The 24,235-nt window shown below is 45.3% G+C and overlaps 1 protein-coding gene across 1 annotated transcript; it reads right to left on the bottom strand.

Annotated features, from left to right (window-relative positions):
• Positions 1-578: 578 nt before the first annotated feature.
• Positions 579-24,223, bottom strand: CCDC191 (coiled-coil domain containing 191). Its single transcript, XM_074594584.1, has 16 exons — positions 24,034-24,223; positions 22,150-22,291; positions 19,694-19,825; positions 18,978-19,156; positions 18,247-18,470; positions 17,303-17,459; positions 15,295-15,485; positions 14,279-14,528; positions 12,474-12,943; positions 11,856-11,950; positions 10,140-10,222; positions 8,646-8,747; positions 7,411-7,554; positions 3,953-4,105; positions 3,408-3,562; positions 579-1,895 (listed from the first exon to the last, which is right to left on the bottom strand). The coding sequence occupies exons 1-16, from the start codon at positions 24,175-24,177 to the stop codon at positions 1,763-1,765; spliced, it is 2,754 nt and encodes a 917-aa protein (XP_074450685.1). The 5' UTR covers positions 24,178-24,223; the 3' UTR covers positions 579-1,762.
• Positions 24,224-24,235: the final 12 nt, after the last annotated feature.

Raw genomic sequence — 24,235 nt, 5'->3', positions numbered from 1 at the left:
GTCCCCAGCTCTGCTTCTCCCTGCCTCTTTGGCTCAGTCCTCTGCGAAAGATGCTACCCCTCTGCAGTGCCCGTTCTTTCCTGCAAGATGAGTTACTCAGTCCTCTCTCAGCTTGTCGCTTCCTCTTGCAATCTGCCTTTAATGCAGCCAGATGGTCTGTACTCGCCCACACTCCACGCAGGCACCTTCAGCTCCCTGTGCTTGGATAATGCGCTCATCTGACCTGCTGGTGGTCAGGTCTGTAATTAGCCTTTGGGAGATGGTAAATGTTCACGTGTTGTAGAGGATGGCTGTGGGAGGTAACCTGGGAGTGACGGTTGTCTTCAGACCTGCCCCAAGAGCTGCTTGACAGCCTGGCTTGTGTGGGCAGGGAGGCTGTCTGACCACATCCTTGTGAACTCTCTGCATGGACAAACTCCTGGTGCTAAAGCTCTGGACCCTGCTGCTGGGGCTGGGCACCTGACCTGTCCTATACCACTTCATTGGCGGTGCTTACACTGGTCTAGGTCCCTGACCCCGGACTTTTGTCTAGTGCCATTCAGTCAGCTTCTGATACAATTTGCACTGACAACTCAGTTGTGTTCATTTCAGATTTGGGTTTATTGAAAACTTTCAGGGCATATACAGGTTTTAAAAATTATCTGATGCAATGGATAACAGTAAACTGTCTTCTTCCTGGCGTTACCCAAGTGCTCCCTGTACTGCCAAATGCTTTTGGAGAGAACTTTGCCTATCTTGCTGTGAGGGGGAAGCAATTCCAGATTCCTGCCTTCTGCTGTTGCTAAGACAAGGCATGCTGTACCTTAACGGCATTACCCTATCTGCACTGTGCTGCAGGTTACAGTTAAACAGTGACAAGAAACTTTCATTTTAATCATGTCAGCTTTAGCTTATGTAAAAATACAGTCTGTCTTTTTCTTGGATTCTTGGTTTTTTTGAAGTGTTGGATCAAGTGAAAAGGCCCAGACAGACTTGCTCAATACATCCTTACAGTTAACCAGCTTCAAAAATCTTTAAATGACAAAAAGATAGAGGCTCATAAATTTGGAATCACTGCTTGCTACCACAATCAAAGCACTGTGCTTGTGAGCTGGTCAGTGCTGTGAACTATGTGGTCCCTTGAAAAAGAATCCAGGTTTTAGATTGTCCATATGTGATGCTGTGATCTGGACCGTTAGCAAATACAATCTGCATAAATTGCTCTTTCCCCTCCTCCTCCCATCCAAAGTTTCCTGGCACAGTTGGCTAGAAACTGTTCTCTGGATGGCCAAGTTTGCAGTAGTGGGTAGGGGACAGCTGACAGTCAGGTCTGTTCACTCTCTGATCAAGCTGTGTCACCCTATAGAGTACAGGCAACATTAAGGAAAAATAGGTGCAGCTCAGTTCTGTACTTCCCGTGATGGAGAAGGATTCGTGTCAATGCTGCAGCTCTGCTTGTAGAAATGGTCTTGGCCTGAAACGCTCTGTGCTAGGTGTTGGTTATCTAGGCCTCACTACCACCAGCCAAGACATCCCTACGGAGACTTCACATGAGGAGGACCTTGTGGGGAATAACCCCCTGACGTGCAAAGTGAAACCATTGTCTAAGTTTTCATATATGCTTGGTTTACCACAGCAGTGGCCTCAGGGAGCTTCCTTTGGCTGTAAGACCCTTGGCACTGGGCAGGACTTCCCCTTGGATTTGTTTCAGACAGTAGGAAGATAGCACTGAACAGACTCAGTCTTTTTATCCCCTTTCCCAATTTCCTTTGACTCTCTTCTGTCATGTTTGGAAGTCGGGGAGAATTTCAGCTACTTTCCTGCGTAGCTGGTTTCTCCTTTCTTCTCTCTCTCTTTCCTTTTTCATCAGTAACGGGTACTGCCTCCATGCCTTGAATGCATTCAGCGTGACTCTCCTTAAAGAAATTGGGGACACAAAGAACAAAGTGACGACATCCAGATGTGTGCATAACATTAACAGGTAATCAAAAGATGACTTCTATTTGAGGGGGGAAACTCTCCTAAAATACCTGTGGGATTTGTCCTTTCTGCTGCTAGTCAGGGCTGTGACATGTTAAATAGCTGCATGCAGACCATTCCATTAGTATGTCAGTCATCCCAGGGAAAAGTAAAACATTGCCCTTCTCTATTCTTCTCCCCCAAGAATTTTGCTCCTCCCTCTGACAGGATTTACTAGCTGGTGCTTGCCAAGCACTCTGAAGATGAAAGATGTTTCTTGAAGAATAAACAGGGTCTCTGAACGCAGTTTCTTCAGGAAAAATTCAGGCTCACTTCGTCCAGACCAACCACTTAGAAGCACAGGTAGCTGGGCTCCAATTCTTACCTGATTTTAACCACCCCACCAAAGGTGCCTTGCCCTGGGTTCCCATACAGGCAATAGGGAGCAACAGTCCTGTCTAAAGAATAATTTGCGACATCAAGGTCTGAAGTGCCTTTTGCCAGTCAGTGGGGCAAGAGGCAATGTAGAATGACAGGTGACTGTGCACTTAATATGAGGTCATATGTAGAATCAATGCAGTCTCTTCCTGGGTCTGAATTTTCCCTGGTTCTTCCAGTTTGCTGGCTTGTTAGGTTAAATCATGCACTGTTCTGATCTTACTGGCATGACAAGCTAGAACAGGTTTGCTCTACCACGTAAGAGGTGAACCTAATTTAATTCCTCCTCCAAGGTACTGCGGATCCTGTTTGGGCTATGCACAGGCGCAGCCTATGCATGGCTGCATGCAGCTGACGTGCTTTCATGGTGAGGAAGGTGAATATGCTTCTGTTTTCTGCTTAACTTTGACAATAGTTTTTTTTCCTCCTGTTAAAATGCACAGCTAATGCAGTTATGGGACAATGAGTGAACTGGGTACATCCAGCTCCAGTCATGATCAGTAGAACTGTCTGCTGTAGTTCTCACTGCCAAGTCAGGCTGACGATGGCATAAACTGAAAGATTCCTTAAGTAGGGTTTCTAGTTCATCAACTTTGGATTTGTAAACTAAATCATCTGCTGTGGACAAAACAATACAGTGTAATTCCTGCACAATCACTTGGCTTGCTATAATTGTACTTAAAGATTTTCCTAAGGCAGCTTTTAGCAGAAGCTGCATGGCCAGATCTGCTAATCAGCTTAGAAAGTTTCAGCTACTTATTCGCTTTCACTGTATTCTCTTTCAGCAGATTTAAAAGTCTTGTGAAGGGTACTGCTAAATTTTCTTTTCCAGGCTGCATGTAAAATTCTTACCATAAACCTCTGCTGATGTTGTCTGCGCATATGACAGAAGCAAAATACCAGCAGTAAAGAACCTGTTTCACATGTTCTTGGGGAGCAGATAATTGACCTGTCAAAAGTAGTCTCTAAAATAATCTATAGGGTATATTAAACCTAAGTAAAAAGAACTGCTGGCAAGGGAGTGCACTTACTTGTTACTATGTTCAGTAGCGATCTTCAGCTTCTCCCATAAGGTACTTTTTTCCTCCATGACCAGATCAAACCATGCCCAGAAGTACTTCCTCATGAGGCAGGCTGCATGAAGGGTACTCGCTCTCTCCTCCAGAGTGGAGAGATAATCCTTGTACTAGGGAAGGAGGACAGAGAGAGAGGTGAGAATAGTTTCTTTCTCCCAACCCCCAGAGCAATAAGCAGAAACAGAGCAGTGCTGAGACTGTGGCATTGAAGGGTAATGGGGACACGATCGGAGGAAAATCAGCAGGGAGCTTTTTCTTTGCAGGAAAGAGTGCTAAGGTGGAGGAGCGGTATGTAGGAGACTGTCCTCGGTGGAGGAGGAGGATGGAGAGTGGAGAGCTGAAAGACGGTCTCTGAAGAAGGGAATGATGTTGCTGGCATGGGGACAGTGTAACTCAACAAAGGTTGGGCTGCAGGTGTGTGAGGTGGCACTGTGGTGAGGGGAAAGCACAGCAGCAGCTAGCTCGCTTGGTATCATTTTTCCACTGTGGTGCAGGCAAACCTTTAGCCAGTTCCTGAAGCCCTGTCTCAGCAACATGTGGCAATAGAAGTCCTCAGCCCGAGACACCTTCTCCATGATGCTCCCTTGGGTGTGCTGTAGCCAAGTCATCAGGCATTTCCTCCGCAGACTCAAGCAGTGCTGCCTTTGTGCCACCTGAGTAAAGACAGCAGGAACAGCAGCTAGCTACTTGGACTACTGACTACATAAACATAAAGCTACAGAAAACAGGGTACACTACAAAATCACCTCAGCTTTTTGGGGCCCCCAAAATGCAGATGGCTGACAGATGGAATAACTTACAGGATAGGTTCCCACAACGAGGGGTCATCCTAAGGAACAAGACCAGTCTCTCTATCAGACTACTGCTGCATCACCTCTAGAAAATACCCTTTTGAATTAGATGCTCAGTTTAACTTATTGTGAATGGAGCAGAGGCATAGAATCATAGAATCATTTAGGTTGGAAAAGACCCTTGGGATCATCAAGTCCGACCATCAACCCCACTCTACAAATTTCTCCCCTACACCATATCCCCTAACACCACATCTAAACAACTCTTAAACACATTCAGGGATGGTGACTCCACCACCTCCCTGGGCAGCCTATTCCAGTGTCTGACCACTCTTTCTGTGAAATTTTTTTCCTAACGTCCAGTCTAAACCTACCCTGTTGCAGCTTAAAGCCATTCCCTCTTGTTCCATCACTAATTACCTGTGAGAAGAGACCAGCACCAACCTCTCTACAATGTCCTTTCAAGTAGTTGTAGAGAGTGATGAGGTCTCCCCTCAAACTAAACAGTCGCAGCTCCTTCAATCGCTCCTTGTAAGATTTATTCTCCAGGCCCTTCACCAGCTTTGTTGCCCTCCTCTGCACTCGCTCCAGCACCTCGATATCTCTCTCGTATTGAGGTGCCCAAAACTGGAAACAATACTCAAGGTGTGGCCTCACCAGTGCTGAGTACAGGGGGACAATCACCTCCCTCCTTCTGCTGGTCACACTATTTCTAATACAAGCCAGGATGCCATTAGCTTTCTTGGCCACCTGGGCAGACTGCTGGCTCATATTCAGCTGCTTGTCAATTAGAACCCCCAGGTCCTTTTCTGCCAGGCAGCTCCCCAGCCACACTTCCCCAAGCCTGTAACGATGCATGGGGTTGTTGTGGCCCAAGTGCAGGACCTGGCACCTGGCCTTGTTGAAGCTCATTCCATTAGCGTTGGCCCATCGATCCAATCTATACGAGTCTCTCTGTAGAGCCTCCCTATCCTCATGCAGATCAACACTCCTGCTTAACTTGGTGTCGTCTGCAAACTTGCTGATGATACACTCTATGTCCTTATCAAGGTCATCAATAAAGACGTTAAACAGAAATGGTCCCAACACTGAGCCCTGAGGAACACCACTTGTGACTGGCCACCAGCTGGATTTAACTTCATTGACCACCACTCTTTGGGACCGTCCAGCCAGCCAGTGCTTGATCCAGATCGTATGCTCATACAGGCCATGAGCAGCCAGTTTTTCCATGAGGATTCTATGGGGAACAGTGTCAAATGCTTTTTGAATGTCTAGGTAGACAATATCCGCAGCCTTTCCCTCGTCCGATAATCGGGTCATCTTGTCATAGAAGGAGATCAGGTTCATCAGGCAGGACCTGCCTTTCATAAACCCATGCTGACTAGGCCTGATCCCCTGGTTGTCCATTATATGACTTGTAATGGCACTCAAGATGATCTGCTCCATGACCTTCCCTGGTACCGAGGTCAGACTGACAGGTCTATAGTTTCCCGGATCCTCCTTTCTGCCTTTCTTGTAGATGGGCGCTACATTTGCTACCCTCCAGTCCATTGGGACCTCCCCAGTTAGCCATGACTTCGGGTAAATAACGGAAAGCGGCTTGGCGAGCACGTCTGCCAACTCTTTCAGCACTCTTGGATGTCACCCATCTAGTCCCATAGACTTGTGTGCATCCAAGCGGTGTAGCAGGTCACTGACCGCTTCCTCTTTAATTGTGACGACCTCGTTCAGCTTCCCCTCCCTGTCTCCTAGCTCATGAGGCTGGGTGCCCAGGGAACAGCTAGTTCCACTGCTAAAGACTGAGGCAAAGTAGGCATTGAGCGCCTCAGCCTTTTCCTCATCGTTTGTGACTATGTTTCCCTCTGCATCCAATAAGGGAGGGAGATTTTCCCTAATCCTCCTTTTGTTGTTAATGAATTTATAGAAACATTTTTTTGTTACCCTTAACGGCTGTAGCTAGGTTGAGCTCTAGCTGCGCTTTGGCTCTCCTAATTTTCTCCCTGCATAGCTTCACTAAATCTTTATAGTCTTTATGAGAGACCTGCCCCCTCTTCCAAAGGTCATAGACTCTCCTTTTGTTCTTGAGGTCCAGCCAAAGGTCCCTATTTAGCCAGGCCAGTCTCCTTCCCCACCTACTTGTTTTTTCGGCACACGGGGACAGCCTGCTCCTGTGCCTTTAAGACCTCTCTCTTGAAGTATGTCCAGCCTTCCTGGGCTCCTATATCCTTCGGGGCAGCCTATATGGCCTATAACAGTTTAGTCCAACCCTGTCCATAACACTGACCAGCAGGGTGGACTTAGGTAGCAGCTGCTATTTCTCTGCTTCTTCCCAGCTGGAGGCCTATGTGCATTTGGTCAAGTACTGTAAGTAGGTGCAGTTCCAGTGACTTAAATAGAAGCTTGCCAACTTAGCCCTGGGCTCTGGCTAAATCTTCAGGATATGGCTGCGTGTTATTAGTCCACCCCGATAAGGCATGCCAATTCAGTCATGTACAGAAATGTTTCATTAGCAATATTTATATGTTAAGGTCTCAGAAGCTACCACTTGCTGTTCTGCACTGAAGGTATGGCCAGGCTATAACAGATTGCTGGATTATCACCTGTGGTGTCCTACCTCTAGGAGTGGCCAGCACTGTATCAGCAGCAACTCCAGAGAGAGGGAAAGCCCTAGTGATGGGCTGGGATTAACTGTACTATAACTATAGTGGCTTGGTAATATCTTACTGATTTGCTTTGCTGCGGAGCAAGAGAACTGACTGGCTCATGTCATAAACTTCAATTTATTTTTTGTCTGTATCATACTAAACTAACTCCTACTGTGTTATTGACATCAAATCATGTGGCAGTTAGTACTGCAGACAATCGGAGGTTAACAAAAGATGATTTCTCATTAGATTGAAATTCATTCCTTTCTCTGTCCTTTTGGTTCCTGTTTAATCAGCTATAAATGAGGATGCCACCCTTGTGGGTTTCTGATGACCTTTCAGGATTACTGTCAGATGGGCTGATTTAAAGAACTAATACAGAGCAGGATGTACAGGGAGAATTTTTGCTTTTTCCATCTCTACCTGATGTAAGAGCCTATTAAGGTTCTTGTTAAGTGCTGCATCCACTCTTTTTCCCATCCTCCCACTGCACCAGTCCTTTCCTTTATCCTCAGCACTTACCCCCAGGTTTTCCTTGGCTTGCTCCCTCAGCCTTTTCCATGGCACAATTCCCAGCTTTCTCAGCAGGACCTTCTCATAGTGATCTCTGGCCTTTCTCTGGAGCTGCTGCTCTTTCTCCAGCCTCCTCTGCTTCTCCAACTCTTTCTATGATATAAAAAGCAATAGTTTTAATTCAGTCTGGATGAAGAGGATGTTAAGCAATGACAATAGGTTGTCATATTGGAGCTGGAGGTCCTGAGCTGACAGGAAATAGGGATCTGCATCATCTTTAGCAGTGCAGACCAGACATGACCCCATGTACTAGAGCCTGTGGTAGAAAGTAGCGCAAACTGTCTTGAAAATCCTCATGGAAGATGATGTAATTTCTGGACATTTTCTTGGGCCGTGTATGAGCACATGGCCTTCCCTCAGCACTGCAGCCACATAATCTGTGGCTGCCAGCAGTGCTGACGTAGCAGGAACCTTCTTTTGATGGGCCTTCATCAATGCGGGGAGGGGTGCTTTGGTGGCCTCGAGGAAGGCAGCTTTGTATGTTTATAAAACTAGATGTCCAAAAATGATTCTGAGTTTACATATGGACGCTACCACTTAATCTAGCTTAAATAGCAGGGGAGGGATGTGGGTATTATATAACTGTATAGCATTATATTTGACTGAGACTCAGGGATGAAGGTCAAACATCCTGAAAAACTCAATCCAAGTAGAGCAGTAGCTGCAGGTTGAATTCCTGTAGGATTTCAAATGTGCTATTTGGGTTATTAGGATAGCATATTTCCAAGTAACAATAAAGAAGTGGGGCTATTCCTACGGTAGTTCCAAGGAGAGAATGCTTCTGTTCTACAGGTGGAAAGTTGCCCTTGATATATCTGTCAGGTTTGTTTACTTTTGAATTGTGTGTTTGTGACTGGTATCATTGTGTATGCTGGAGGGGGATACAAGTGGAAGGAGCAGCTGTACCTCAGCAGTAAAAATCCACCAGCTGGCACCTCTAGTCCTGCTGATGAGACAGAGACAGTATATACTTTATAGCGTGTTCGGTCCACAGCCCCTCCCCTGTTCCCAAAAAGGGGAAGGTGGTGAGTCTATATAGTGGGTGCTGTGCTGTGGAACTGTGCTCTACTAATGAAGACCTTCAGTTCACATTACTCTGGCTGCTGACTGAGTGCTAGTGTGTAATGGCTCTTCCTCCCTAATCCCTGCTAAAGGAGGGGGAAACAGGTGAGGTGTTTGGTCACCAGCTTCTGCTGCCTTCTTTCCTCCCGTCGTTTTTTCTGCTGAGCTTCCTTTTCCTCCACCTCCTTCCTCTGTCGGGCTTCCTCTTCAGCCTTCAGCTGGGCCTTGAAATGGAGAAAATGGAGGAAGGTACAATTTAATTTGGCACATGTGACCTTTTCAGAGACCACAGACCTCTAAGCTTTCCCAGTATTCCTCTAGTATTGACCAGCACCTGAAACTTCAGAAGGAAGCAGACTTTGTCACATACTAGACATGATCTGTGCTGGACAATGGACTGTGGAAGGGAGAGGAAGGAGGGACTGTTCTTTCTACTACCTATATATCTTTCTTTGCCCTAAGTTATAGTATTTGTCTACTCTTCCTCTAAAAAATTTAAACCATACACCAAGTTATTTATTGATAACCTGATTGCTGAAGTCAGTTCTGAATCTGTGGGCTCTGCTCTGAAATTTTACTTCTACATGCAAAGCAGCATTACAGGTACCCAAACATTTCTTTCCCCAAACACTGAAGATCAGACAAGTTGTTTTACTGCAGTACTGGTTGTTCTTGGCACAATATCCTTCTCTGCATGTTTATCTACTCCCCTTGCAAATCTGAGTCTGCTTTCATTGCACAAAGCTTTTGCTCTTGATGTATGCATCAAAGGCCTAAAACCCACACCAACCATAATGCATGATTACTACGACTGCTATGACTGTGCTTCCCGATCTCTATGATTGTGGCAACTGCAGCTGAGGAAACCTAACCTGATGCTTGTCTGTCCACTCTGTGGTTAAACTGTTCTCTAAGACTTGTTTCATCCTTCTGTGTATGTGAGTGCATCTCTCTTGCTTGGAGAAGGAAGAAATGTTGGTTGTTTTAGGAGCCCAGTTCTGAGCTTCCTAATCCTAATGCAACTTACTATTAACATTTTCAGTAACAGCTTAGTGCCCTGAAGCTAAGACGGCTCCTCTGTTGGATGTGTATCACAGAATTTGTGTATTAACTATGCAAACATTGCCACTATCTTCTCTCTTCAGCAGAGATTTGCTAGAAAGATGCAGGATTTTTACTAGGTGAGACTGCATGTCCTCAAGCTGCCTGTGACCAGACAGGAAAGGCAGGGGAGGGGAAATCCACCATTGCCAGGTCCAATCAAGTGGATCTCTGCATGCACTTCCACCCTTCCCATCCTCAGCAAGGACAAGTTACGGTCATGGAGTAGGTGTGAAATAAGTATTGGTGGGGGTGGTAAGGGAGGCTGCTTCTAGAATTGCAACTGCATCACCATGAAGTGTCTGCCTGTGATATGGCAGGGCTAGTGCTGTCATCATATGCAAATGCAGCAATAACTACTTCTTTTGATGTGTGCTGGACATCTGCTTTGTTATGAGCTATAGAAATGTTTTGGATAAAGGGCCTTTTCTTGGTCCCTCACTCCAGGGTTCAAACAGGATTTCTTGTAACTGGGATGGTGTGAAAGACACCATTTCACTTTCCACTTTCCTTACCAATTTTTCCTCTTCTCTTCGTTGTTTGGCTTCTTCTAATTTCCTCCTCCGTTCTGCCCGCTGAGTTGCTCTTTCCTCCATAGCTATAGAAACAGAGGACATAAGGCTTAGTGGAAATGAGGTATAGGATAATGACAGAAGTTTGTTGAACAAGGATGACCACTTCACTCTACTGCCAGGTCCCCGATGACCTGGCAATGCCAGCACAAAGGGAGACTTGCTTTCTGCTGCCTCTTATGGCTGGCAGTGTCATGAACAAGGAATCCATAAACATTTATGAGATGACTCAGGACTACCCCAGTTAGATTCACTCCACACTCTTTGGTTGACAATCACAGCCATGAGGCTCAGTTATGAAAGGAGCTGTATTTAGAGGTTTCATCCCTGTCTTCTCTGATTAAGTGCTGAGGCTCAGGGCGCTTGATTTATCAGCAATTGCTATAAGGTCTCCAAAGCTCCAATTGCCTATTTAAAGAGTGACTTCATAATGGAAAGCATCCCTGCCACAGTGACACATAAGTACACGGTCCCAGTAGTGAGAAACTACTGCTTCATGCTTCTTTTGGGAGATAAATTGCATGCGGTGTTCATGCTGGGTATCAGTGAAAGTGTTACGGTGCTGATGTGACCACACAGAACATGCAGTGGAGTTGAGAACCCATGCTCGCTTCTTCTGAAGCCACAAATGAAGCACAAGCTGGAGCAATCAATAACTGGGGGCATTTAAGTATTTTGACCACAATAGGTTTCCTCAGATCCTTTTCTTCTCTCAGCTGTCCCAGAATTCTCTGCCAAGGGAATATCATCCAGTGATAACTTATTCACTGAATTTTTTGGGGATCTTCAAACAAAAGCACTTGAGTGCTCTGAAAATATGCTTACTATCTCTAAGGTGTACAGAGTTCAGGCAAATCAGAGTGAGTGATGGCTTGGACTAGGTTGCATTGAAGATGAACAGTCAGTTAATGAAAGGCAACTAATAATGCCCAACCATCATGGCCAACAAGCTCTGGTGATCCCAAAACTGTTAAAATATCACAATGATCATATTCCAGACAGCCGTTCATGCAGACTGTGACCACCACACAATTGATATGGAGGAACATGATCTAGGGATATAACAGAACCTGATCTTAATTTACTGCATGAAAAGGCTGCCCTGCATGTTTAACATGTATATGCTGTTCCAGTGTGATCAGAAGAAGGGGAGATATCTCACAGAAGACAGAGATCCGGAGCTCCTTCCCCAGCCTAGCTACTGTTGTCTCACAAAACCTTGGGTAAGCACTTAATTCCCTTTGAAATCTCAGTACCTCTGTCAAAGTTAGATGAAAATGACTGGTAAATTTAAGTATTAGTTGGATGCACAATGAAAGGAATAAGACTGATAGCAGAAAAACCCTGAGAGCTTTTCTCTCTGGGTGTTGTCACACCAGAAATAACGACAAGTGTTAGGAGTAACCGCTACCACAGCGTACTAAGCATGGACTTGGGGGGCTTGCAGTGGCCCAGGTTTTACAGATGCCTGACTTGGGCATGAAAACAGCTCACCCTCTCACAGCGCTGGTCAGGCTGGGAAAGAGAGTGCTGAGTTTTACTTGCATACTGTCATCAACCAGCAAGGCTGAGGTGAAGAAAGACAGAAGTTGAGAAAAACAGCTCAACAAGCTGTTGAGAAAAGTGGTCTGGAATGGTCTTTGCTATCTAGAACAGTACCTTTCAATATGGGGTGTGCTGAGGTCAGCTGGCTGGAGGGCCTCCTGCCTTGCATTGCTGCCCTTGTGTTTTCTGTGCCATGAGAAACAGGTGGACTATGAAAGGAAAGAGTAAAGAAATTCATCAACGAATGTGGTCAAATGATGTCTCGCACCTACTACCTATGGTTGAGAAACAGGCCTTGTAGTTTCTGTTCTCCATTGTACTGCATTTTCATTTTGAGTCACTGGTACACCTTTCTTCTGCTTGAAGTGGGATTAATGATGGATCCTTGCAAAGGAGTTGAGTACCCAGCGCTGCTGCATGCTTTGAAATACTGAGGATGACACTCTCTTTTTTCCCCAACTAAATATATCCCTGCTGCTACTACGTGTGACACTCCAGTGTTGCTGTTTCTAAGCGGATCCTGTATAGATCACATGGTGTTGAGCCACTGCAAAAAGGGAGAAGGGTGGGGAACTGTGGCCAGTCTGATACTACCCTTGATGCTTAGTCACAGGTGTGAGGGAAGAGCAGATAGCCCTGGCATCACTGAAGTGTGCCTGGCAAATTCTGGCTCAACTTGAGTAGGAATGATGCACGCTGATTAATTGAGCCTGCTTTATGGAGGGCATATACCTCAAATGGGTTGTATTCTTGCATCTGGATTTTTTTTCTGTCTTTGGTTTTTCCTCCTTGGTTTGTGAAGCAGAGTTGTTAAGTGGCTGGGTTACAGCCATCGCTTGTGCTGCCTCTTCTTTCGCTCTGCTCAGCCTCTGATTTTCCTGCAGTTCAAGGATCAGCTCTTGCTGTTTCTGAAGCTGCTGCCTCTGCTCCTCAATCAGACGTTGCTGGAAGGCATGACGGTGCTCAAAACGGCTACCATAAGCAGGAGCTGTCTTTGGACCAGTTGTATGAAACTGCTGGCGGAGAGTGGCTGTTTGATTCCTGTACACAGCCTGGTCCTGGGCACTTGGGGCTGCATGTTTTAGGGTAACCTCCCAGGCAAATTTGGGTTTTCTGTAGGAATGAGATGTGCGACCAGCATTCCAACAAGAGTGGTCTCTGGTCTGGTCAGGTTCTTTCTGTATGAGGCAAGTTTCAGTTGGCTACAGGGAAAAAAAAAAAGAAAAAAAAAATTAGGAAAGTTTGGCATTGATTAAAAGCAAGTACTGTTCTGCCCTTCCTACGTAGTAAGTGTTTCTTTAATGCAAATCTGCAAATCTAGTGAGATGCCTGAGAAGTAGGGTCATCTCAGCTATGCAATCGTTATCCAGTTCCTAGCCAGGGCAGAGGGGCCCTGGTTTGCAAAAAATGGGAGGCTGTGGGAAAGAACTGTTAAGGGACTGTGTGCCATTTCACTGGGAGGAAGAAATCCTGATCAGGTAAGAGCTCTAGCAGGAATATGTCCTGACTACTTTGTTAGGGAGCATAGCTCTGGACAGTTCATTTCTTAGGGATTAGCACCCTGCCTTTTGGACTGTGGTGTCCCCACTTAGCGCTCAGATGGAGAATAAAGGAAAAAAACAGTTGTTGAAGTGATCCACACAGCTGAATCTACTAGAGAGTCGCTTTTGATATGCAAGAGAAGTCTACAAGGTGCCTCTTCTCCAGCTTTGATAAATATTACCATAAAGCTGGCACACAGTGGGGAATGAGGCTGCGCTTTTTCTGCCACGTGGTCTTTCTCTGAAGAGGCATCAGATGTAAGGTGTGTTTTCTGATTCCTAGGTCAAACTCTAAATTCAGTCCCATCCTTCCAGCCCTAATTTTGCCAGTGCATCAGAAGAAAAGTACAGGTCTACTAGGATGCTATAAGCACTGTAGGAAATCAACTTTTGCTGACACTTAAGCAAACAAAAAACTTGACCTCTAATATGTGTGTGTGAGCTCTCATGCTGGGGTGGGGACACTGCTGTGGTACAGGTCCTACAGACAGAAAGGAAGGGCAGGCTCTGACCTGACAAATGACAACTTAAGGAAACAACCTCTGATTCTTCTCACTCCTACCTCCTTGTGATCTGCATTATCCTGAAACAGCCAGTGAAAATGTTTTTCCTCCCATGCTTAAAAGGTAGATAGCTGCACTGGCATGACAAAATCTCTTGTCATGCAGTCAAGCGTTATTCTTTTTCAGTCTAAGCAGGCATCAAAGATATAACTAATCTCTCAGCTAAAGTGATCTGGGGGTGGGATGCTCATTGCGACTCAGTAGATGAAGGGTTGTTCTCTGGCAGCATTAGAGATTATTTTAAAAACTCATCCATTGTCCTTCATGATTTTCAGACTTCTCTCCTGTACAGTTGCAGCCAAGTATTTGGGGGTCACCCTGGAAAAGAAGTCTTCATCTGGGACAATGTACTTTTTATTTCAAATTGCACAAAAAAAGTACTTTGTAAGAGTACTGAGATGGCAATAGACAAAACTACATGGGAAGGATTTACCTTGTCTTGCTGCAAATCTTGATGATGGTTTACTTCTGCTCTTCCAGGCTTCTTAACCTCCAGTGGCCTGTCCAGACCACCCTTCCCCCGTGACACTGCCTCCAGCAATTGTGCCATCTTTCTTTTCGTCTCCTCCCTCTTGATCTGCAGCTCTCGCTTTTCTGTCTCTGCGTGGCTCCAGCGCTGCCAGGCCAGAAAGCAGCAGCGCAAAAGTCGTCGCTGGTTGTGCTCCACAGACAATTGTGTTTTCCTGAATGAGAAAGCACTTGTGTTATGACAGGATTGAGGCTTCTGCCCAGGCCTGCCTGAAACAATTGCATCCAGTACAGCAGTCCAGGCCATGGCACAAGGCCCCATAACTTCCCGAGTCTTTTTGTCATTTAAATCTGAAGGCCCTCCAAAGCTGTAGAGTTTCTCCAAGGAGGAGTGGGAGGGCAGAAATGATGCCCATTATTTTGAAGTAAGTTTCCCTAGTTTGTATTTTCGATGTCCTGTGTCATCCTTGGTTGTAGGGCATGTGCAACAATAAGTATCCTGTTCCCTTGCCAGCTGCGCAGGGGGAAGTGGCAGTGCCTCACCACAATAGCCTGCCAGACACCTGCAAAAGCAACGTTTTCGCCAGCTGACAGGGAATTCATCTAACAGCCTCCTTAATGAAAGGCACTGGCCAAAATGAGCTCTGCTATACTACTACTGAAATGGGAAATAACATATTAATATGGCACCTCATAGTCTCTGGGGTCCAGAGCAACCCAGGGTGAGATTTCAGGGAAGATACCTACAGAAAGAGTGAGATGCAGGCTTGTTGGAAAATGCTAAAGCTCTTGTTTATCTCTGTCCTCCTTTTCATGTGTGCCACAATGCCTCCGGCAGACTGCAGGCAATGTAGCAATTTTCTCAAAAAGCTACTACTTTCCTCCTGCTGGGTAACTGGCAAGCCCCTTTTACAGTCCCCGATCACTGCACTGCCAAAGTACTGCTGCAGTAGGACAAATTCCACAGTGTAAGGTCACTACCTGTTTTGATCTTGGAGATGAACTTCCAATTGCTGTGTCTCCTGCTTTACTCTCTGGGCCCAGGCATAGTTTCTCCAGGCTCGTAGGGCCTTCAGTTGGCATTTCCAGTCAGCAAGGGCTCTGGCTTTTCCCATTTTAATTCTGTGCTCCAGAATGACTTTCAGCCAAGCAGAAAAATGTTGTTGCATGCACTGCATGGGAGAGTTCCGGAAAACCAATGAGCAAGATACAGCCTGTCACACAAATGCTGATCCTCTCCACCTTTCCCCTTATCTGACTTTCCTTTTTGAGATTCTTCAGAATCCCCACTTTCAGTAACTACCCTGAAGGTAAAAAAAAATAATGCAGAGCACGCCAAGTCTTCTACAAAAAGCAGAAAGATAACATCACAGGGGTCTATGCTTTTGAGCGAAACATGCTTAGTTCACCAAGTGTAAAGGAATAAAATGCATGAGGAACATAGAATTTCTAGAGACAGGAAAGACGTTTCAAAATTTAGAAAATGTCTAAGATGCTACAGGTAAGAACACTTCTATGGAGAACAGTTCACAAATATCTCCATGGACCACTTTTATTTTTTTAAACTTAGACAAAAATCAAGACACTTTCTAGTGCGAATTTATGACACAACCTAAGCTCACCCTTGTTCTAGCAGGAAGCCAAACCTTTCCCCTATTGTGTAATTAGACTCGCTGCCTCTGGGAGTGATTTACATTGTACAGAACAGCAATTTGCTATCTAATCTACCCCATAATTCTAGCCCTGTCACTGCAGACAGTGTTCATTCTGATCCTCCAAGTGGGTCAACTCACAGGACTCAGCCATTCCCCTTTTGTCATAATGCCTTGTTTTAATTGCATTCCTCTCACTCACTGAAGTCTCCAAATGGAGACTTAGAAAAGGACAAAATGTCAATGCATTAGCTATTTCTTTCTGCTTTAGGAAAATAATCAAAGTGTCACTATTGCTTAGCTCAGCTAAGTCATGGCTTCTCACATTATGCCAGCCCTAAATTGTACTGTGGTTTCATTCAGGCTTATCTTCGGTGCTTAGATTGTGCTGGAGAGAGGCTGTGCACTGCTCAAATCCAGCAGATGGGCAGATAAGTGAGCCATCAGGAGAATCACCATAAATGCTGGGGATTCTTCTATTAAAAAAAAATAATTCTAGATGTAGATAAGTAGACATTAACAATGATGACTGCTCTATTAATTAAAAACATTATGTGATGGATGGCATTCATACCTGCACTCAAGGAAATTTATTCCCTTTGCTAAGATTGCCCATATAAAATTACTTAGTACAAAACGATTACTCTTTAATTGCAAGTATTTGATACAACTAGGTGTTTAACCCAGAGCTGGCCATAATGATGGTAAAAGAAACAAGTTCCTACTAGGAGTTATTAAAGTTTGCACGTTTGCCTCAAAAGAGCTGTTGCAGTATCACAGACTATCCTACTGCACCCAGTGGGAGTGGATCCTTGAGGAATCCATTATTGTGGATGTGCTGGCATACTTCCTTGGAGACACAGGCCTCAGCATTTCTATCCTCTCTCCTCTCCCTGCTCCTGCACCAGAGTGTGCAAGGCAATCTTTTAAATGTCTTCCCATACACACAATAAAAGCTTCTCAGGTCCTTTTGTGCCACTTCCCCGTTTTTAATTCCTTCCACAAGGGAAGGTGGTGCCTCCTCTGTACATCTGCCTACTTGTCAATTGCAGAAGCCTTTATGTTTGCAACTGTCCTGAACCACATGTTTTCCACAATTCTAAGTGAAATCTCCCACTGAGTACACCTGAGGCACAGACACTCTGAGGATGGAGGCTCGAGATTTTTTGCTCCTAGTCTTACAAGATACTTTTTGCCCTGCTCTTCTACTGTCCTGGTATCAGGAGGAGGGCTTGGAAGTGAAAAATTCTGATAACCAGGACTTTTTACTTCAGTTTTGCAAATAGTAGCTGAAGGCAGTGTGCTCAGAGTCTCAGATAAAGAAGAGCGATGCTTACTCTCTGCTTATTGGTGTGAATTCTGTGCATCAGCTCCTGAGCCTTTCTCTGTTTCTCCTCCTCTTCCTCTTCTTTCTTCAAGACCAAGGGTGGTGACACAGTAATAGATACCTCCTGCACTGACAGCTTTTGATTTTTTTCTTGTCTGTTTCCCTCCCTGGAAAGTGAGCAAACATACAGATCTAATGCAATGAGGAAAGCACTGTAGCACAGATTTCACTCTCTTTTTGGACAATTCTAAGAGAATCACGTCTACAGCTTAGAAAGTTGCTGATTATTTGACTCAGCCTTCTTCGAAAACAGCCTCTGTCATGGTTTGGGGTCTGAGTTTAAACAGCATTTCCAAAATATAGCAGTCATAAGAAAATAGTAAGACCTCAGTAAAGCACTTGCATGAGAAGACTTAGGATCTCAGTGCTGCCTAGGTAAATAAATGGCATCCCTACAAGTCACATCTCTGTGACAATCCAAGCTCAGCAGAAGCAAAAATTATGTCTCTGCAGAATTCTCAGCCAAGAAGGCCATTCTCTTTCTCATAGCAGAGGAAGTATTGTAAGTGATAGACTTTCAACACAGACTATTTTTTTTTTTTTGGTGTGTGTGTACTGGCTTTCATGCTTCATTAGATGCTAACAAGGCTGGATATGTCCACAGAGCTGATAGAGAGAATCCACAGTGGTGCAAACACACTCCTACTTTGTGATTCAGTGTACACACTGGTAATGGCTGAGGGGAGGCTAACAGTATCTTTAGCCCATCTTCCCACTAATGATAAAGTCAGCCATTGACGTTGGTAGCAAGGTAAAAGGGTTAGGGAGAGTTCGGAGACAGAGGAATAGCAGATGTTTCCTTTGGGACCACCACTCCTCTTACATTTATCAAAAGGAGCTGATGAGAGAAGTGTTCTTCAGATGGTTCTTGCCATGCCCCCCTCTCCCTCTTACGTTCTCCATGCTTCTGCCATGGTGTGCCTCTTCTCAGCCATTTCCTTTCGCAGCTTCACCATTTCCCTCTGGATCTCCTCCTCCTCCTTCTTGGCCTTCAGGGCCTTCCTTCTTTCCTCCTCCTGTGCTTGGAGCTTGGCCTCAGACAGAACTGATTTCTTCAGGGACTTTTCTTGTCTCTGAAGCTCTAATGCCTTCTGACGCCTCATTCGGTTTTCTTTCACCTGGGAAGGAGGAAATCAGCAAAAGCCAAAGCAGACGCCAAAGGCTGAAGAATTTGAGGTTCATTGTACACTAACAAGGTGGATCATAATCCACCTTTCACATGAAGTAAGCAACCCTATCCGTAGCTGGCACTGGCTGGGCTGGTTCTGCTCTCAGACCAGCAAAAAACTCCATTCAAGAGAACAAGGTTAAATCAGTACTACTTGATGGGAGCAAACTCAAAACTGACTGCGGTGGCAGCTTTTCCTGTGACTGTTCAGAAAGGGCAAAAAGCTGAACAGATGTAGTGAAAGCTGACTGTTCAAGCTACTGTGAATGGCTAACATGTACGTGGAAACACAGTAACGTTTCAGCTAAACTGTGGAAGAGTAACCTTGGGTATTTGCCTCCAAATCAGAGATTATTGCAGGTTGTGAGAGAACACTAGGGAAGTATCACTGAGCATTTACTGTAATCCTATAATCCTCCATCTCATTCCTTTTAACTGTATTGCCTTGCCTGCTTACCTGCTTGTGTCTGAGCTCCATGATTATTCGTGGATCTGCAAGTTTTTGTTTTTCCTTGATGTCTTCAAGTCTAAGGTCTTCCGCTATCCCACAGTTCACAGCTTTACTCTGCAAAAGATGCTGCAGGTATTCTTGGACAGAAGAACTTTCCAATTCATGTTCCAGATAGCTGCACAAATCTGAAATGAGGAATTCAGATTACCTTAGGCTAGTCTGAAATGAATAAACCCCTCTGTCTCAGATCACAAAGCCTAATGTAATTAAAGGGATCACTTTCCCAGACTGTGAATGCATTTCTGATGAAAGCTGACACACTGACTGCACTCCATTTATCCCCGAAGAGTCTTAATCAGTCTCCCATTGAACGTGCTAGAGCAGTAACATTTCATCCATTTTTTACTGCCTTGCCTCTGAGCATCTCAAATGGCTGTATAAATTTGACAGGCCTCACAAATACCCATACAGAAAAGAAATAAAATTTCTCTTTTACAAAGGGAAACACTAAATGTTTATGAGGTGCATTTGTGCAGCACTACAGCAAGCTGCTGTAAGAGCTGGGGGAGAAAAATCATCACCTCTAATCTTGTTTCTACTGAGCCCACTATCCTGGCCTCAAAAGAGCTTTCACCTCTCGGTTTGACAACCTATGAGGCCTGGCTCCCTTCCCCAGCACATCCTCAGAAAGGAAGCCAGGAACTGCTTTTTTGTGCTCTCACCATCAAACCGCTCATACTTCAGAGGGGCTGCAGAAGGCTTTTCCAGGAGGACAGAGTCAGCTTTCTCTTCTCCATTGCTCATGAGCTCCACTTGCAGTTTGGACTTCATCCAGTTACTGAGCAGCTCTTGGGCTATCATGAGGAAACAGACTGATGACTTCACTTGCTTAAAAAAATATATGGGTAAGTGTAAACTAGCAAGACTCCGTCTCTGGGATAGTTTTATCACATGCTGGGAAAGCTGTCTAAAATGACTGAAAGCTGAGCTGCAACAGAAAATGGAATAAGGCTAATAGCCCTATTCTCATCTTCTTGATCTATAAAAGAACAGGAAGAGAAGGCAGCAAGCTTCTTCCCTGTCACATACGTCACAAATGAATTCTTCTCCACCTTATTTTTCCCACAAGATTCTGTGGACATTTAGATCACTCATATGATTATTATAGCATTTACCAAGGAGATGGAATTCACATGAGGTAATTCATAACTCAGATAGCTTTCATATGTTTTATGTCTGCACTTGCAGACACTTTGATATTTTCCACAGGTACAACCAAGGTTGTCATATGTTAAATACAAGAACCACTGTTTGGACAAATGTTTGCTTCATGTGTACGGGTTAACCTTTGCAAGTACCACAGCTCCAAGAACAACTGGTGAGTCTAGACTACAAATTTGTCAGGTAGCAAACTTCACCAAGGACTACCTGTACTTGGAATTAAGACTGCAACTACAGGAATGGACCATGATGGATTTGGTACTCCTCAGTGAGCTCAAATGCTTAATGAACCACTGGATATAAAGTCCTTCTGTGGACTTCATTTGCATCTCCACTCTTCTGTGGAAAAACACAAAAATTCCTTTTTCAGAGTTTCTACTCAAAAGCAAGGACAGCTAACGTGGCTGCTGCCTCAGTAAACCACCTGGCCTCGCTGCACGGTTGGCCAAGCTGTTCCTGAAGCAGAACACAGGGCTGTAAACTGCAAGACATCAGAAGCAGCCCCATGAGAAGCTGAGCCATCCGTGTGGTGAGGATGGGCAAAGAGCGGGGATCTCTGCAGCCACTGCAGTGCAAGTTACTCCCTGCACAGGCACACAGCCGCTAGACAGGAGGAAGCAGCTGCTCCAAATCTCTAGTTCTAACACAAAATGGAGATGCTCCCATTGAGTCCTGGTATTTCTGAGGCAATAAAGCTTTTTAAAAACCTTAAAAGGAAGGGGGGGTGGGTTTGAAGAAGACATAAATCTAATATTTATTGTCCTTCAAATCACTTTTGTTCTCCTTTATAATCTCTCAGGCCAGCTCAGGAACAAGGTGATACATCTGATAACAGAAAGAGAGGAAAAACAGCTTATGACTTGGGGAATGGTTACTTTTTTGTGTGGAAAATGTGAGCTCCTCATAACTGGAGTAAAAGTGTTCTAGTACTTCTCTTATTGATACCTTTCTTTGCAAAGTGGACTAAGTGTATTTAATACCATTGAATATTCTAATAATGGATTCCAGATAAAAGGCTTTCAGTTGAGCTAGGAACAATCCTGAGGGGTTGGTAGCTATAAAAAGGAAAATCCTAGCAGAGAAGGACAAACAAAAAAAAAAGCATGAGGAAAGCAAGCGACTTTTCCACCAATTGCAGAGACAGCCCCTTTTGAGCCACTATGGTGTATAATGCATTCAGATAGTGCACTGTAAGCAGATAGGTGTATTCTGTGCTATTAGTTGAACCCTTGACGATTACACGTGAAAAAGCTGACTTCCTGTATTGAAGTGGACGTTCCTGAGAACGTCTTCATTCCATTCTGTAAGACTCACTTTTGAGTCTTAAAAGACTGGTTAACTCAGTTTTTAAAATCCTGTCTCCTATCAGCTTTTTATGCTGCAGATGTACTTCTAGCACTGATGGGAGATACCTTCCATCTCTTTTGTTTTTTTAAATGCACTGCGGTTTTATTTTCAAATTTCAGAAAGCACTTGTGGCTGCAGGCGTTACAAAGGGAATATTTAGTTAGCTAATTAGTGAAGAAAATTTTTCATGGGAACCAAAGCAAAACCACACAATTATTCGTAGATGTGAAAGTTACACAGAGTAACTCCATTTTCACATCTGGCCTGCTATCCAAAACGTGGCAAGGAATTTCATCTGGTTTCCTGTAGCCTGCCAACTTGTATTTGACCATACAATGTGTGTTCAATGGCAGAATTCATCCTCATCTTGACCTGAAATCTCCAGGAGACAGAGAGTTTATCCTTCTCTTAGGTATGGCTAATTAAGATTTACCTCGAACTCCAGCAATTTATTCTTCTTATGCCTTTCTTCGTTAGGTTAAAGGCATTTTACAATAAACTGTTTCTTTTGGTCTCAAGCTTTGTAAGAGCCTGTTCAGACCAGAAACACAATATTGCATCAAGAAGAATTAATTTTAGGCAGCTTGTAGCAAGCAGTATTTCAGCTCACCTTCCTCATATGCCTCATCATGATCTTGCAGTTGTTCCACGGTTTCCAAACATGTCACAGAACCATAAGGCCCCTGTGGATATCTTGACTTTTGAAGAGAAAAAGCTTCAGAGACAGCATACCCAGGGGCTTGCTCCACTCTCTTTAAATTAAAGACAGGAAAACATTTCTAAGGATTGCTGGATATTCATTTTTAAACTTCCTATATCTGTGTTTCTCCTCCAGAGAGAGCAAACATCAGTGGGAATGTAACACAAGACAGTATGGCTGCTATAAGAAATAGATTTCCTTTGAAACACATTTCTGCAACTGCTCTTGATTGACTAGAGAAATTGGACTCAGAAATGATTAAGTAACAAGCACTCATTTAGCAATTAGTGCCAATCACAGTGACTGGAGAACATGTTGGGAGAATGCAAACACGCAGCCTCTGGGGGCTGAACTTGCCAAGTTAGTCCCCAGCAACCACCAACGTGATACCAACCAAAGTTGGTTTCATCATTTTTTCATAACCAGGTTGGCCACCATGTAAAGAGTCTGAGTGATTTTGTCCCATATTCATCTCTCTGAGGTGTAAACAGTCATGATGTGTCACTGTATTTTCACATATACCGCCTGTACCCCAGACAGTCCACATTTCTGCAGGACTTCTTCCCTTTGCAGAGAGGTCTAGGAAGCTGCATGAGGCAGCAGATGCACACTCCTACCTGCCCTAAGCAGCAGGCTGGAAGTGGGAGCAAGGGGATACCCAAGGAAGTAATACAAAAGGAAATTTACCCTAGAACTCATTTCCCTTGATCTTAGGTGGTTGTAGATGCAGAAAGTACTTTGAGGTAAATCTCTTCTATTGCCCATACGTACAACCTGCAGTACTGCTCAGCAGCATGTTTTGTCTGTGACCCCTAAGTTTTACCCATAAAACTAGGGTACTTCACTCCTGCGAGAGTTACTGTGCAAATTACTTCACCCTGATCCAGTGTTCCAAGTTATTGGAGTCAAACCTTGGTGGGGAATAAGTTTAAAAAAAATAAAAAATTTTGAACCACCTGTCTCTCTTTTTTTTTTTTTCCTAAACTGGAGTTAAACGCTGTCAAGTTCCACGCCATTCCCTCAGAGTACAGTGCAGGCTTCCCATCCACTGGCAAATCATAGAATGGTTTGGGTCGGAAGGGACCTTAAAGATCATGTAGTTCCAACCCCCCTGCCATGGGCAGGGACACCTCCCACTAGACCAGGCTGCTCAAAGCCCCATCCAGCCTGGCCTTGGATACCTCAGGAATGGGGCATCCACAGCTTCTCTGGGCAAGCTGCTCCACTGTCTCACCACCCTCACAGTAAAGAATTTCTTCCTAACATCTAATTTAGATGTACCTTCTTTCAGTTTAAAACTGTTACCCCTCATCCTATCACTACACTCCCTGATAAAGAGTCCCTCCCAATCTCTCCTGTAGGCCCCCTTCAGGTACTGGAAGGCCGCTATAAGGTCTCCCCGGAGCCTCCTCTTCTCCAGGCTGAACACCCCCAGCTCTCTCAGCCTGTCCTCATGGGAGAGGTGCTCCAGCCCTCTCATCAGCTTCGTGGCCTACTCTGGACCCGCTCCAACAGCTCAAGCAGCCGTCGCTGCAGCCCTCCCACAAGCCTGGGAAACCTCTTGTCCGAACCTGACCCCTGCTCTTAAAAGCGGCCGGGACCCCACGGGGCCGCCTCGCGTGTGGGCAGCCCACGCACCACCCTCCCCACCGCCGCTGGAGCCGTTAGAGCCGTTAGAGCCGTTGGAGGCGCGGCGCGCGGCCCCTCACCCGCAGAGGGCGCGCACTGATTGGACAGCCGCCCTGCAGGGCGCCCCCTAGCGCTCTCCGCGCCGCCCCCGCCGTCCCCAGTTACCTTCGGCCCGGCCCCGGCGGTGAGGCGCCGCCAGCGGTACAGCCGGGGCCTGTGCCGGGGGAAGGCCGCCGGCACGCCGGGCGGGCGCCCGTCCCTCTCCGCGGGGCCCGCGGCGCACCGCGCCGGGAGCGGCGGCTTCGCCATGGCAACGCCACCTCCCCTCAGGCGGGGGACGGAAAGGGAAATGTCTCCGCCGCCGGCG

This window comes from Larus michahellis, chromosome 1, assembly GCF_964199755.1.
Source record: "Larus michahellis chromosome 1, bLarMic1.1, whole genome shotgun sequence".
NCBI lineage: Eukaryota > Metazoa > Chordata > Aves > Charadriiformes > Laridae > Larus > Larus michahellis.
This window is presented reverse-complemented; position numbering and strand designations above follow the sequence as displayed.